General features: G+C 36.4%; 1 protein-coding gene across 1 annotated transcript; it reads right to left on the reverse strand.

Moving 5' to 3' along the window:
* Positions 1-458: 458 nt before the first annotated feature.
* On the reverse strand, positions 459-15,856 carry LOC123554033 (zinc finger protein with KRAB and SCAN domains 8-like). The gene is made up of 5 exons (XM_045343881.2): positions 15,843-15,856; positions 10,383-10,519; positions 8,924-9,646; positions 5,816-6,055; positions 459-1,826 (listed from the first exon to the last, which is right to left on the reverse strand). The coding sequence occupies exons 2-5, from the start codon at positions 10,486-10,488 to the stop codon at positions 718-720; spliced, it is 2,178 nt and encodes a 725-aa protein (XP_045199816.2). The 5' UTR covers positions 10,489-10,519; positions 15,843-15,856; the 3' UTR covers positions 459-717.
* Between the last annotated feature and the right edge of the window lie 893 nt (positions 15,857-16,749).

Genomic DNA, 16,749 nt, shown 5'->3' on the forward strand with positions numbered 1-16,749 from the left:
ACAGACGGACGGACAACGGACGACGGACGAAGGGCGATCATAAAAGTTCAGCTAAAAAGTAAAATGGAGGGATAAATTATGTAATGTAGGTGTAAGCAGGGATGCTGATGCAGGCACTGCGTCAGATAGCTCTCTATATACTTCGTATAGGTGTGCTAAAAATGTAAAGGTGAAAACAGAATTGCAGTTTCAGCATTTTTCATATAAGCAGGAATACTGAAAACGTAAGAAGAAATTGTATCTGAAATATAATTTGTTTTTCTTGAAAATTTCAGTTTTGTAGATTCCTAACCTTTAAAATAGACACCATCAATATGATACCAAAGTGCCACTATCGTGCTTTTGATTTTAACAGCTGTTCAAATGGAGAAAATGCACTATTACACTATCAGAAAAGCAAAGTTTACATTGCTGCACGTGAGCCATAAAGGGAGGTAATAAAAAATTGGACTCATTAATACTTTCTACTTAGTATTTATCAAATATCCATATGAAAAATAAATGAGATAACAACTGAAAATAAAAAATTACATGAAATCAATATATATTTTATCTTCATAACAAAAATGTGGCAGCCACATAATAAACAAAGCCATATAGATAGCCCAAAAGGACTTTTTCTAACAGCGAGGGAAAACAAAGGATGCTTAGTAAAAAGTATGAAATTGCAAAATCTGTGTAGAGTATAATAAGTAAGCTAATTGATCCTATCATGTTTTATTCCCATGCATATGGGTAATGAGAAGTATTGGTATTTGCATATGTCACTGGGTTAATACTACAGTTAACAAGCTCTGTGTAACTACCAGTTGAGGTAACTTTCACATTATTTACATTAGCACGAGCACTTTCAGTATTTACAATCACTTTGTCCACTTCATTCCCTGAGCTTGATGCTGTATTCTGTCTACAAATGGATAAATCATATGCACCTTCTATCTCATTGAATGGATAACTCTTAAAATCTTTATCACACAAGTTACTTCTTTTCTCATCTGAAAACAAAGACTTATTGCTTGTCATTGACTTCCAACCCTTTCTCATATCATTTGTCAGCAATATCCTATCTTTTGTCAGTAATGATCCATTATTTGACAGAGTTTCCGCATAATTTAAGTTATTTGATACTTTGTTGAAATATGACATTCTTTCATTTGATATCTGTTCCGTGTCATCTGGCAAAAATACACCTTCAGGTGAAAATTGTAATGATCTCTGTTTCATATCTCTTGTTTCGTCATACACCTTGTCAGTATTTTCAAGCAAACGTATTTTATTGCTTGACAATCCAGTTTCTGATATTGTCACAATGTCTGCACATTTCACTTGTGTTTTATGTACATTAACAGAATGCTTCTGAATGTTTTGTTTAATTGCACACCTATAATCACACAGTGGACATTTATAAGGCTTTTCTTTCGTATGTGTACGTATATGCATCTTTAAAAGTATGTTGGTTAGAAATGCTTTTCCACAACTGTTGCAAACAAATTTTTTATTTTTCTCATTATGTCTCCTTTTATGGCTATTAAGTGCATGTTTATTTTTACATATCGTGCCACATATGTCACACACAACAGGTAATTCAGAGTGTGTTCTTTTGATATGCTGTTGTACATGTACTTCTGATTTAAACATGCCACCGCAGAGATCACATTTAATCTGAGGCTCATCTTCTGTGTCTTTACATGCATATTTTTGATGTAGTTTGAAGGATTGGTAGCCACCTGTCAATATTTTACCACATTCTTCACACTGGTAAGTTTGTAATAAAGACAAGCTGTCATTATGCTTCATTTCACGTTTATGTTTCCACAATTCTTGACCTGAAACAAACAATTAATTAAGAAAATAATAATTATCATGGGAGACATATAAATGACTTATCACTGCACTTAATCAATATTAATAGCATTTACATAAAGGTAACAACAAAAAACCTAAGAGCAGTCTGAAAGATAGCTATATACCCTTCTGCAGTGTTTTATAGTGAAATAAGATCATAACTAATTAAGGAATCTGAAGTTAAGATTTTGCACATTCAGTCACTACAAATTATTGATGAAACACAACTCTCTTCAGTCATTGAAAAAGATATGCTCACAGTACTGTCCATCAAAAGACTAGCCACTAGGCTGATAATAAAGAATTTGTCTCAAAATTTCAACTTTTGTAAATTAAATGTTTCTTTTATTTTATGTAATAGTGACAAATGCAAGTCTATTTTATAGATTTCGCAGAGAACTGGTTGTAATATTATATGATATTGGACATAGGGTATTGACTGGCTATATTCATAATTTTACAAATAAAAATTAAACATGAGCTGTCCGTAAGAGAGCACGCTCGTCTTTTCTCAGTGCTTGACTCTAAATGAGAGCTTTGCCAGTACAAGGGGCTTAACTCAAACAAATATATAATCAGAGTTATGGGGATTGTTTCTTCTGGTGTAGACTTTGATAGTAAATAACTATTTTAAGTTTCAAATCAATAGCTTTGACAGTAACAGAGATATTGGACTTTATATAAAACAAAAATTCCAAGTTAAAAAGGGGCATAACTCTGTCAAAATTCAAATCAGAATAATTAGGATTGTTTCTCCTGGTGAAGACTTTGATAGTAAATAACTGTTTTAAGTTTCAAGTCAAAAGCTTTGACAGTAACAGAGATATTTGACTTTATCAAAAACTTTAACCAAAAAATTCTAAGTTAAAAAGGGGCATAAATCTGTCAAAATTCAAATCAGAGTTATGGGGATTGTTCCCCCTGTTGTAGACTTTGATTGTAAATAACTATTTTAAGCTTCAAGTCAATAGCTTTGATAGTAACAGAGATATTTGACTTAATCAAAAACTCTAACCGATTGCGAAGCCTGGGCGAGTGCAATAGCTCTACTTTTTCTTCAAATTGTCGAGCTAAAAAATAATATATCATAGTCTAGGAGCTAGTCTATGCAACAACAAAGATAATTCAAAAATTATTTCAGACAGATTAATGTTTCTTTTGCTATCCACTCTGCACTTCCTCAAGCTGCCATCTATCAATACATAAAGTTTCATTTCATTCCCTTTGATCTGTATGATATGGTTCAGACAAAAAATTAAATACAAAATGGAAAATAATCTGAACAAGAGCTGTCACAAATGGTGACAAATGCCCCCGCAGCACCTTGACCTTTGACCTGGTGACCCCAAAGTCAGTAGGGGTCGTGTACTCAATAAGTACTATCAGCATGTGAAGTTTGAAGGTCCTGGGTGCAGTGGTTCGCGAGTAAAGTGCCTTCATGCAAAAAGTTAGCGTTGTGACGAACGAACGAACGGATGGACAGTTGAAAACTAATATGCCTCCCTTTGGGGGCATAAAAAATATTCACAAAAGAATTATTGTGCACTCTGCACTTCCTCTCACTGCCAGTTTAACTGGATTTAAAACTGTCATCTTAACAAAATAAAACTGAGAAAACAAGAGCTGATTGTAAACAAAAACAAACAAGAGGGCCATGAAGGCCCTGTATTGCTCACCTGACCTATTGACCTAAAGATCAACAAGATTAACATTCTGACCAAGTTTCATTAAGATATGGTCATAAATGTGGCCTGTAAAGTGTTAACTAGCTATTCCTTTGATTTGACCCCGTGACCTAGTTTTTGACCCGACATGACCCAGATTCGAACTTGACCTAAAGATCATCAAGATTAACATTCTGACTAAGTTTCATGAAGATACAGTCATAAATGTGGCCTCTAGAGTGTTAACAAGCTTTTCCTTTGACATGACCTAGTGACCTATTTTTTGACCCCATCTAACCCAGATTTAAACTTGACCTAAAGATCATCAAGATTAACATTCTGACCAAGTTTCATTAAGATATGGTCATAAATGTGGCCTCTACAGTGTTAACTAGCCTTTCCTTTAGTTTGACCTGGTGACCTAGTTTTTGACCTGACATGACCCAGATTCAAACTTGTCCTAAAGATCATCAAGTTAAACATTCTGACTAAGTTTCATGAAGATACAGTCATAAATATGGCCTATCGAGTGTTAACAAGCTTTTCCTTTGATTTGACCTGGTGACCTAGTTTTTGACCCCACCTAACCCAGATTTGAACTTGAGCTACAGATCATCAAGATTAACATTTTGACCAAGTTTCATTAAGATAAGGTCAGAAATGTGGCCTCTACAGTGTAAACTAGCTTTTCCTTTGATTTGACCTGGTGACCTAGTTTTTTATCCTACATGACCCAGATTCAAATTGGACCTTAAGATCATCAATATTAACATTCTGACCAAGTTTCATGAAGATACAGTCATAAATGCGGCCTCTACAGTGTTAACAAGCTTTTCCTTTGATTTAACCTGGTGACCTAGTTTTTGACCCCAGATAACCCAATATCAAACTCGTCCAAGATTTTATTAAGGGTAACATTCTGACCAAGTTTCATTAAGATCGGGCCAAAAATGTGACCTCTAGAGTGTTAACAAGCTTTTCCTTTGATTTGACCTGGTGACCTAGTTTTTGACCCCAGATGACCCAATATCAAACTCGTCCAAGATTTTATAGAGGGTAACATTCTGACCAAGTTTCATTAAGATTGGGCCAAAATGTGACCTCTAGAGTGTTAACAGTCAAATTGTTGACGACGGACGATGACGGACGACGGACACAGGGCGATCACTAAAGCTCATCTTTGAGCACTTTGTGCTCAGGTGAGCTAAAAACAAAAAAAAGTTCTACTAACAGCCTTGTCAACTGAATGACTATAAAAGTTGAAAAAGGGGCATAATTTTGTAAAACCGCAAAGTACAGTTAATGAACCTGTAAATCCAATCTCAAATATCAGAGTGAACAAGTGTGTTTAGTTTCAATCCATTCCCATTAGTTGGTACTGAGACACCAGATTACATACAAAAACGTAACCAAAAATTACTAAGTTGAAGAAGGGGTCTAATTTTGTAAAGAAGAAAAATTGAGTTATTAAATTTATGAAGTCTGACTATTGTAGGTCATGGGGTTCTTCAGTTAACCAGTGGAACCATGTGGCAGGACAGACATCCTGACTGACAAGGAACCATGGGGCAGGACAGACACCCTGACTGACAAGGAAACATGGGGTAGGACAGACACCCTGACTGACAATCAAATTACTATGCCACCCCTTGTGTGTGTGGAGGGGGGGATAAAAAGGGTGGTAACTAATAACTTTTGCTCTGCTCTCAGCCCCACGGCTTTCTATCATTACATCATGCTTCATTACAGCGGTTTTGAAGTTACCATCTAGACAAAAGAAGCTTAATCATAAAAAGGGAGATAACTAAAAATATTTAGGATACAGTTAAGACAGGATTTAAGGCAGTCACACCTACATCTTCCTATAAGGAATAAATATTGAAGCTATTTCTTGAGTTTCAAATACTGTATTCTGAAAGCTTTCGTCACAGTCAGTTTTTGTATTAATGAAGTATTATTTGAATATAAAACAAAATGCAAGAGAAAATAGGAGAAGCAACAGAAACCAAGTGACAATCTTTCCACTAAACATACTGTTTAAACAGGGAAAAACAGTTACATTCATTATTTTGTGGGAAAACAAGTACATTATCCCTGGCTCTAACTAAATATCATAATATTTCTGGTTTAAAAATCACACTGTAAAACAAGATGAATTTGTGATAAAAATGAATTACTTAACAGGTACAATGTATATATTGGTGAATCCTTGTTATGATGAAGTATATTTCTTCATGTATTTGCAAATTATTATTCATTAAGCTTTCTGTTGGGAAAAGTGTAAGCTACATTAAAATGAAACTTACGTGTCTTGAACTCTGCACCACAAACTGCACACGAAGGTCCGGGCATACACTCTCGGTGATCTGAGTAAAAATGTCTCCTCAATAGTCTCCTGCTTGGTAATATTTTACCACAAGCAGTGCATTTTATATGTCCCAGCTGCTCTAGCTCCTCAGGACTGAGATTTTTCTTCTCAGAAAACTTTGGCTGCACTTTCGGTGGCTCATGCTTTACTTCATTTCTGTGCTTCCATAACTCTTCCACTGTAGTAACAGAAATAAAATTGGGTGATTAGTTGACTAGCTATTTGTAAATAAATGCTCTTTTTCACCAAAATGACCATTAATTTTCTTGAATTTACCATAGCTGAATTCTTCAACATCAGTTTAGTTAAGCCATGTTAGATTTAACAAATAATCAAGGCCTCAGAGTGATTTGTCACCTGATTTATCATGGTTCAGATGGCAGAATTGAACCATAATTATGCTAGTCCTAGTGGTTAAATATCTTAAGCATCTGACAGTTCTGACTCATGTGGTACCTTATCGTCTCTTAAAGGCTGTTTATTACTATATTGTGTTAACTTATTGTCTGCTAGAGTCTATCTATTTCTCTATTTGTTAACTTATTGTCTGCTAGAGTCTATCTATTTCTCTATTTGTTAACTTATTGTCTGCTAGATTCTATCCATAACTCTGATATTACATCATTGTCTGCAAGAGGCCGCACATTACTCTATGTAGATTTTAATAAAACTTCTCCCAGCTGTTAATAAAATATATGACCTTTAATCTTGTGAAATAAAATTTGTATGTCTGCGTGCTTGATTTTGAGATATTTGCCAACAATTAAAGAGATCCACACATTTCAAGCTGATTTTAAGACACTACGTGGAATTATATAACAATATTTAATCGGGTAGACGGGTAATGCTGTTTTTATAAATTTACTCACAGTTTGCCTTTAATTCATAAAATGATTATTACTTATGGTCTATCGAACATGCAGAACTTCCTTAAATAAATTTGAGACAGAACCTTACAACCGTGCTAAATACCAAGTTTGATGAAGATCCATGAAGCGAAAGATGAGAAGAATCTGATGTCATTTAAAGGTTTGCCTATACTTATCTGCAGTGGCTCCTAAAAGGGACAAGCATCCCCATTTGAAAAAATTGGTGAGGACTTATCAGTGATGCTACATATCATGTTTGATGAAGATCCATCAGGCAGTTCGTGAGAAGAAATCATTTGAAGTTTTTTGTGTTTTTTATTTTCAGCTTTATCAGCCCCTTAAAAGGTCCAAATTTGAGAATGAACCTTACAAGCATGCTAAGACCAAGTTTGGTGTAATTCTGACCAGTAGTTTCTGAGGAGACCTTTTTCAAAAATGTTGTCAATTGTGGATGATGGATAGAAGACACCGGACCATCCATCTTTATTAATAGCTCACCCTGAACCTTCTTTTCAGGTGAGCTAACAAAATATAACAGGGGCTGTCACAGGAAACAGTGTGTTTGGCTATGTTGATGCTGGATAGTGAAATACAAATATACATCTGAGGACGGTGGAGCTACCACTTGAGTGTTTAATGACTTCAATGTGGATGAAGACATATATAGGACAATAGTTTTAAGTCCGAGTCAAATGCATTTAGTAATTGAGTTATAGTGAAAATGTATTAAAATATTAACTACATGTAAGTATGAATGGGACATAATCCATGGAATATTTCTGCAAGAATAATGCACTATGTGTCATATAACGTGGTTGATAATGTTGAACAACCAAATTTAAAGTCTGAATCTAATCCATATAGTAATAACTGAGATACAGCCAAAGTGAATCACAACTTTAACCTGAAATTCTTAGTAAAAAGGGGGCATAATTCATACAATATTGGTGCCAGAGTTATGGACCTATGTCATACACATGTATGATGTGGGTGATGATTTGAAACTATCATTTTCAGTTTAAATAAAATAATGCAATAAGAACAGAGATACAGAGAATAAGCATCAAAATTAAACAGAAATTCTTAGAGGGGTGTGGAAATCTCAATATTTTTCACTTGTCCACGTGAGATAAAAATCCACTTGCCCGCAGTCAAAATTCACTCGTCCAGATTTTCAACATTAAAACCTGCACTAAACTGCCAATAATTCATTATTTCGGGCAACTGTTTTTATGGTCTACAGGTAGAAACAAATGCTAACATAATACATGTATAGTGTGTCACTGTAACTCAATAACTGTTGTGACAAAAAAAACGCTATCAACACTTTTGGCTGTATACAAGGCTGAAGTCGCATCTGCGAGACTGGGGAACCTTCAACAGATTCAGTAAAACAAAAATGCCATGCAGAAACATTGCCCGTGCGAAGCCAGCTGAAACTCTTGACATGATCTGACTTGTTTATAATCATACTCGCGATCTCTCTGTGCTTCTGATTTTTGTTATTAACTGATTATTGGTGACCAAAGTTCTATTAACAAATGTGTCCAAAAGTTTGCGAGAATTGTTTATGTTTCCAGTTTCTATTCGTAAAGTTACCGTGTGCAAAATCACGCGAGACCGAGACCAAGAGCTAATCAGAACGCGGAAAAAGATGCTAAATTTAGAAGCAAGTGTATGGTTTTTCCAAAACTGCAGCAATGGAGAGGCCCTCAGTGGGTAAAACCTGGATTTCGTAGATAAGATTATTTTATCACCTACATAAACTTCTAGCAACAGTGTTACTAAATTATTCTTGCTTTTTGCTCAATTCATACCTGAAAATGTATGCTCGTCTACAGACAAACGGAATGAAAAAATGCACTTGTCCGTCGGCAAAAAGTCCCAAGTCGGACATAGGAATTCCACACCCCTGTCTAAGTGAAAAGGGGACATAATTCATGACATATTTCATTTTGTATTACAGTAATGGCCCTTTTGTCATATGATGTGGGTGTTGAGGAGGAAAAGCTATTGTAACTTTGGAGTGAATCCATCAGGTAATAACAGAGATAACACTTGAAAGTTCTTCAAATCTTTAACCAAGGTGCGGACGCTGACACAGACACAGACACCAGGGCGAGAAGGATAGATCTCCATAAATTTATAGTCAAGCTACAGAGAGAAAAACAACTCACATTTCTTAAACATGCATGGACAATCCTTGCATTTAAATTCAAACCATTCGTCCCCATGGCGACGCTGACAATGCCGCAGGAGGGAAGGTTTAGACGCAAGGTACCTATTGCACATAGAACATCTGAACTTTGTCTTCTTTGATTCATCACTGCTTCTGTTATTTATACAACTAGTGAGTGATTGTGAGTGATATTCACTGCTTTTTTTACTTGATTTTCCTTTACCACTGGATAGTTCTTGTTTGTTATCCTTTTTTCTGTGAGATGATCTAATCCTCAACTTATTAGACAATTCTTCAATAGCATCTGAACTAGAACTCCCCATATCATTGTCAGCATTCATATAATCACAATCAGTATCTTCATTGTCGGATGACTGTGGCATATTGTCAGAACTTTTGTTATTATTGTCAGATCTTTTGTTATCGTTGTCAGATACAACATGCAATTCTTTTTCTGAAACCTGTAATAAATTGTCAGAAATGCTGTGCTCGCTCTCAGAATTGTCAGATTTATAGTCAGAATGTTGCTGTTTCTCACTTGATGCTTCCTGACAAGAAGTGTTTATTTCTGCCTTAATATTTATACTTTCTGACTTGACCTCTTCGAAAACTGAGTCACGACAGCTACCATGATGACCCGCTCTACTATACTGATCCACAGTTAAAAATATATCTGTGAACCCACTCTGTATAATGTCACTCACATTTTCAGCTGCCACAACTGCAATGGAAACATTGTCATTATTATTTGTCAAGGATATCATTTTGCCAATGTTATTATTTGTCAAGGATATTTTTTTGTTACAAACAATCTATATATATGCAACTGCGAGAACTGGTACTTTTGATGCAAATTACTAGTAAGACAGCAAAACTTGGTACTTGTCTTTTAAAGACCCTGGTCATAATGTGTTTTAATCAGACTTTCCATGTCATGATGTGGGTAATTATACCTTCTTGCACTGGAAAAGTCAGAAATAACAGTATCTTTTACAACATTCAGGAGGCCCTAACCATATGTGTTCTTTGAAAACAAGATTAATACAGCATTTACAACAGAATTTTATATACACACCAATTACTTACTGATAGACCTTATACATGTTTATGTTCTTGAATATAACATATTGTTATTTGTTAAATTAAACTGACATAAAATTTACAAACATGAATTTTTAATATATCATTACAGAACCTTACTTTACTTTAGCAGCAGCATTTTTTCATTAGCAAAACTGATGCTTTCATCAGACTAAAGATTGATTATTACTATTTTCTTAATCAGTAAGCTGAAACTACTGTTAACCAATACAGGTATAAAGCAGTATTGTTACAAACTCTACCCCCACTGTTTTAGGCAGCACTAATAATATTTAGAAATATTATGAAATAAAACTGAATTATTATTAAAAAATATATCTATTAACAATGATTACAAAACTTCAACAATACATTACCTTTAAGCCAGCATGGCCACTTTTTATCATTAAACAATAACCTGATGGCACTCTCCTGTTCTCCACAGACTAACATAGTTATATGGTAGAAGTTCATTTCACCCATATTTCTTCTCTTCAGTATAACACAGTAACTCCTGAAAAACATCAAAACTGTTTCAGCTAGCCATAACAGAAGTCAAAAGAGTTATTGTTAACCGAAACCCCACCACCTCCACCATGTGCATCATCTGTAGACACCTTATTAATGATTCTCAGCAAGTCCATATTATGTGTCACAACTAAATGGAACTTCACTCATGCCTTTCCAATGATAATACAAGTTGAAAAACATATGGTCTATAATAAATATGTCCCTTTTTTCTACTTGGCAGTTTTTGTTTTTTTTTCAACAAAATTCTGTTCACAAATATCAGCAAGTTAATATCTCAGTAACTACATATCAACTGAACTTCTGACTGTCACACTTCTTTGCCAAGGTAATACCACTTGAATGGCATAGGTCCTGTAACTCTTGCTTTCATTAAAAAAAAATAATGTGAAATAATGCCCCATTTTGTAGTTTACATTTTTTTCTTCAAAAATATTCTGTTTGTGGCTGTCAACTGTTGAATTAGTATCTCAGTAAATACACATCACTATCACAACTAAATAAAAATTCACACATTTCTCTGACATGGTAATACAAACTGAATGACACAGGTCCTATTTATAACTTGGTTTCCTTTTGACAAAATTAGGCCCCTTTTTTGTATTAAGCTACTTTTCATCAGGGTTTTTTTCTCAACTCTTGTCAGAAAGTTTGAATCCCAGTACTTAACAACACAACACAACTGAGTGAAACTATACAAATTTCTTCAACATGATTTTACCATGCAACTGAATGACATAAATTCCATAACCCTTGCTGTCAATTTGGTAAAATTAACGCCATTTTTTCTACTTTGCCATTCTTTTTTAAATTCCTTTGATTAGGTCAGTGACAAAACAAAACATCCACCAGATCTAAATGATTCAGCGGAGGACAGCGCGATGGGTAAATCACGACTACTCCCCTTACAGCAGTGTCACAAACATGCTAGGTCAGCTGAGATGGCGTACCCTTGAAGATAGGAGATCTGATTCACGCCTCCTTATGTTTTACAAGATAGTGAATGGTTTGGTTGCTGTGCCACTCCCCCCCTATGTCAGCCCCCCATCCCATCTAACAAGACATATCAAAGAAGTATAAAATACACAGAATGGCAACTGGCTGTAATCTCGCGTGAGCTCGTGTCAGAGCGTGATTCGGCGTTATCTTACTAAAAACAAACATCGGCGAGCATGGAGTTACAATTTGTACCTTTAAAACTACATTTAAAATACATGTTAGCTTCTAAAACAAAATTAGTTTAATTTGAAATGGTCTTTAGACACGAAGTACACGTTTTTTTTGCCATCGAAAGAAGCGTGGTCATACGGTGATAATTATTTTACCGATGAATAATTGCTTTTGCATACAAAATGGCGCGTGGAAAAAGCGCCACTTCCAGTAAAAGAGATCTCGTTTTTTTGTCACGGGAGGTTGGCGAGATTTGCTCTATATGCCTTTCAAGTTGCCAATCTATTTATTTTCATAGCTCTTTGGACATATGCATCCCCATTCCTATACTCAGATCCTCACTCCCTGTAATTACTATAAGTACTCTTTCTTCCCAGCCACCATAGTACTTTGGAATGCCCTTCCAGTACAACTTGTGCAAGCTCCCACCCTGAATCAGTTTAAACAGGGTGTGACCAAACTTGTACACAATGCTTAACATGATAGACCTGTTTTTAAACTGCTTTTATCTGTAGATCCTTCTTGTTTTTAACACTATCAATTGTATTTATACTGCAATACACACCGTGTATTACTTTTATCCTTCTATCCAATCTACTTTTAACTTCTTGTACAGGCGCGCAGCTGCACATAATACTCGCAGAGAGGAGCGCTGCAGTATAAATAGATAGATAATTATATCGGTAAGACTGACTAAAAGTTATTTATTTGTTCTTGTCTTGACTCTGTCTGCCGATGTAGAATTAAATCCGGGTCCAGATTATCCATGCGGAACTTGTGGTCTAAATGTCCTTGACAATGACCCTGCCATCTTGTGTGACAACTGTAACATCTGGTTCCACATTCATTGCGAAGGATTCAGTCAATCTCAATATTCTGATTTGGTATCTAGCAATCAGTCCTTCTCCTGGCTCTGTACGAACTGTGAGTCGTCAAATTTTTCCACATTATTAAACTCTTCATTGTCATCCCATGAATCCCAAAATAGTTTCACCCTACTGTCCGATCCTGCAGTTCCCGTTATTCCAAACAAAACCGAGAAAAAGAATGTTAAAAACTTTTTCTCCTGCCTGAAAGTCATGACCATAAATTTTCAATCGACTGTAAACAAGAAATTAGAATTTCATACTCTCCTTGATACAGAAAAACCTGATACAGTTTTTGGAACCGAGTCATGGCTTACATCCAAATATACCGATAGTGAAATTTTCCCACATATTTTAGGTTATACCCCCTACAGACGTGATAGGAACACAGGTAAATCTGGGGGTGGGGTCTTCATACTGGTTAAAAACTCAATCGTAGTTTCCGAAATGAAAAGCTTACAAACAAACTGTGAAATCATTTGGTTAAAACTGGAATTGTTTGGATCACAACCTCTTTACTTAGCATCATACTATAGAAGCCATGAATATGATGAAAATAGCATCTTAGAATTGTACAAGTCACTACAAATGGTAAGCAAACTTAAAGGTAAAGTTTGGCTTACCGGCGACTTTAACTTCCCAAAATTAGCATGGGACGAGAGCATCCCTACAGTCAAGCCCGGTTGCTCCCTCCCCAAACTTTATGAAGACTTCATATCTTTAGTAAATGATTTCTCACTACAACAAATGGTAAATTTCCCCACAAGGTCAAATAATACTCTAGATCTGTTTTTCACATCCAACCCTACCCTTATTAAATCCGTAAAGTCAGTAGCAGGTATCTCGGATCATGATATTGTCCAAATTACCTCTGAGGTCAAACCCCGTCTTAATAAACAAAAACCTCGTATTGTACACTTATTTCGAAAAGCCAACTGGGTCAATTTCCAACAGTTTGTAAAATCAAAGTCACCTTCTATGTTTAGTGACTTCCATTCCAAATCTATTGAAGAGCTGTGGATAGAATTTAAAGATCTTATCCATGAAGGAATAAATCTTTTCATTCCCTCCAAGAGGTTGGGTTCTAAACCATCTCTTCCCTGGATCACCCAAGGCATCAAGAGACAAATCAGAAAAAGTAATAAATTGTACAAAAAACAGAAAAACAGTTCAAATTCAAAGGTCAAACATCAGTACAAAAATTTCAGAAACCAGGTCAAAATGGAGATAAAGCAGGCCCACACAAACTACCTAGAATATGTCCTAGAAGCACACTTACGTGATCCAAATAACCCCAAACCAGGTCAAAACTTCTCCCATAAAAAGCTCTTCTCAACTATCAAAAATGCTAAACAGGACACTCAAGGCATTGCCCCACTATCGGAAAATGATAACCTTATCACAGATAGCAGGGGCCAGGCAAATGTTCTCAACCGCCAATTCCAGTCCGTCTTCACTCCAATGAATCCCTTAAAACTAGGTCAGCTATGCTTAATGAAAACTAAATACCTGTTTAGCAATGCCCCAAATCCCCAATACCCAAAAATGTCTGAAATTTCCATCAGTGTAAATGGTGTCCAAAAGCTTTTGTCCACATTACAGAGTGACAAAGCTTGCGGTCCCGATAACTTAAAACCGGTAGTCCTGAAAAACCTAAGTGTACAAATAGCCCCCCTGGTTACCAAACTTTTCCAAAAATCTCTAGAAACAGGCACTATCCCTTCCGACTGGTCCAAGGCGAATGTCACTCCTCTCTTTAAGAAGGGTGACAAAAGCAACCCTGCTAACTATAGACCCATTTCCCTGACATGTGTTCTTTGCAAAGTTATGGAGCACATTGTCGCATCAAACATCACTAAACATTTCCAGGTCAACAACATACTTTATCACCTTCAACATGGCTTCAGGTCAAAACGGTCATGCGAAACTCAACTGTTAGGACTTGTCGAGGACCTATCCAGGAATTTAATTCAAGGTCACCAAACAGACTTAATACTCCTCGACTTCTCAAAGGCGTTTGATAAGGTTAATCACCTAAAGTTACTATATAAGCTGCACCAACATGGCATCCAGGACTGTACACTACAGTGGGTCAAATCATTTCTCATCGGTCGCCGTCAGTCCGTCTTAGTCAATGGTGATAAGTCGGATGAGGTCCCGGTCACATCTGGTGTCTCAATCCATCCAAATGTACAGTGATTAATATTTCCAAGTCTAAACACCCTTACAAATCCACTTACACACTACATGGGCAGACACTAGAAACCGTGAGTGATGCAAAATACCTTGGTGTTAGCATCACTTCGGATCTAAACTGGAACAAACACATAAACCAGGTCACTTCAACAGCTTGTCAAACACTTAACTTCATTAAGCGCAATATTCCCTCCAAACAGCAAAATATTAGGGAATTTGCCTACAAAACCCTTGTTAGACCACAACTAGAGTACTGCAGCTCAGTGTGGAGTCCACATACACAGCTCAATATACATAAAATCGAGATGGTCCAACGCAGGGCCGCTCGATGGGTCACCAGTGACTATTCAAATTACAGCAGTGTCACACACATGTTAAAGCAATTGGGGTGGCGTTCCCTTGCAAACAGAAGAAATGATGTCAGGCTACTGATGTTTTACAAGATTGTCCATGGACTGGTTGCAGTGCCAATGCCATCTTATATTTTACCTCCTACCCGGCTCACTAGACACATGCATTCCCAATCTTTCCGGCAAATTCAAACACCCTGTAATTATTACAAGTTCTCTTTCTACCCGGCTACCATCATTCTCTGGAATTCTTTGCCGGCTGACATTGCTCAAGCACCTACCCTGGACCAGTTTAGGCAAGGGGTAACCAAACTGGGCCAGGACTTCTGAGTGACCAGGCTGTTTTTAATCCTTTTACTGTACATTTCGCCTTTTTATTAGCACTATCAGCTTTTTCTCAAATTCTCACAAATACTTTATGTATTACTTTAATTCTCCTGTACATTCCTGCTTTTAAACTCTTATGCACTGACGCGCACCTGCATAAAATACTCGCAAGGGTGTCATGCAGTATTTATAGATAGATAGATAGATATCCTGATCCTCTTATATCCGGTTACTACTTCACAACACCCATTACATTAACAGTACAATTTTCTGCTATTATGCAGATGTTTATAATTAACATAGATACTGATAAAATTAACTTAAACTGATATGCAACTTATTCAACAAATAATTCCTTTAATATATTCATAAATATGTTGTTTTGGCTATTCACATTCACCTTTTCTTCTTAAATAAATCCCGTTTAAATACCGTTATGTACGGTACGCAGATAAACAAACGAGAGAATGGATAAAATGTCTGGGGGTTTTTAACAACAACCTACTGTGAATGCGGTCTAAGAATTGAGAATTTATAGAATGGGTCAAGTCTCTCGGCTAAGATTTTCAGGCTGGGGCTAGACTGAATGATTACAGACAGACTAGTCCAACTAATCGTACGCTAGTCGCTCTATTGTGATAATTAGTCAAAAGCTCTCCTCCACGACGTAGAGGCAGACATACGGTAAATATCAGTCTGTGAAATCGGTCTGCCTTGCAGTCGAAAAATTGAAACTACAGGCAGACGTAATACCACTGACGTATACCTCTAGGAAGGAAAGAATTTAAATGATTATAGGACTTTTGGTCTGAAACTGAATGGTTTCCATTAGTCTTATCACTAGCTCAAATTACATGATAATTAGCTGAGGGTCAGACTCCCTGCATGTTGTCCCTAAAGAGAGCAAAAAAAAAACAAAAAAAAAACACACACATACGCACGCACGCACGCACGCACACACACACACCCACACACACACACCCACATAATGGTCTGCTAATGTGCCTAATAAACAACTGTTACAGCTAGCTACAACTGTAACATTAGGGTTTAATGTTTTATGAAGATTTTAATTTTCGGCTTTTGATATTGGATATAATACTATATATATGACGAGTTTGCAAGACAATGCAGTATGTCAAGATTGCTTGTACTTTAAGCAGTATGTATAACCAGGGCCGGATCCAGAAATTTTTTTACAAGGGGGCACTAGTCTTGAACGAAGAGGGCACCGCCGAGGCGCATAGCAAGGTACTGGAGGGGGTGCCTTCGCCCATGTTAGGGATTCAGGGGTCTCCCCCTGGATT

This window comes from Mercenaria mercenaria, chromosome 7, assembly GCF_021730395.1.
Source record: "Mercenaria mercenaria strain notata chromosome 7, MADL_Memer_1, whole genome shotgun sequence".
NCBI lineage: Eukaryota > Metazoa > Mollusca > Bivalvia > Venerida > Veneridae > Mercenaria > Mercenaria mercenaria.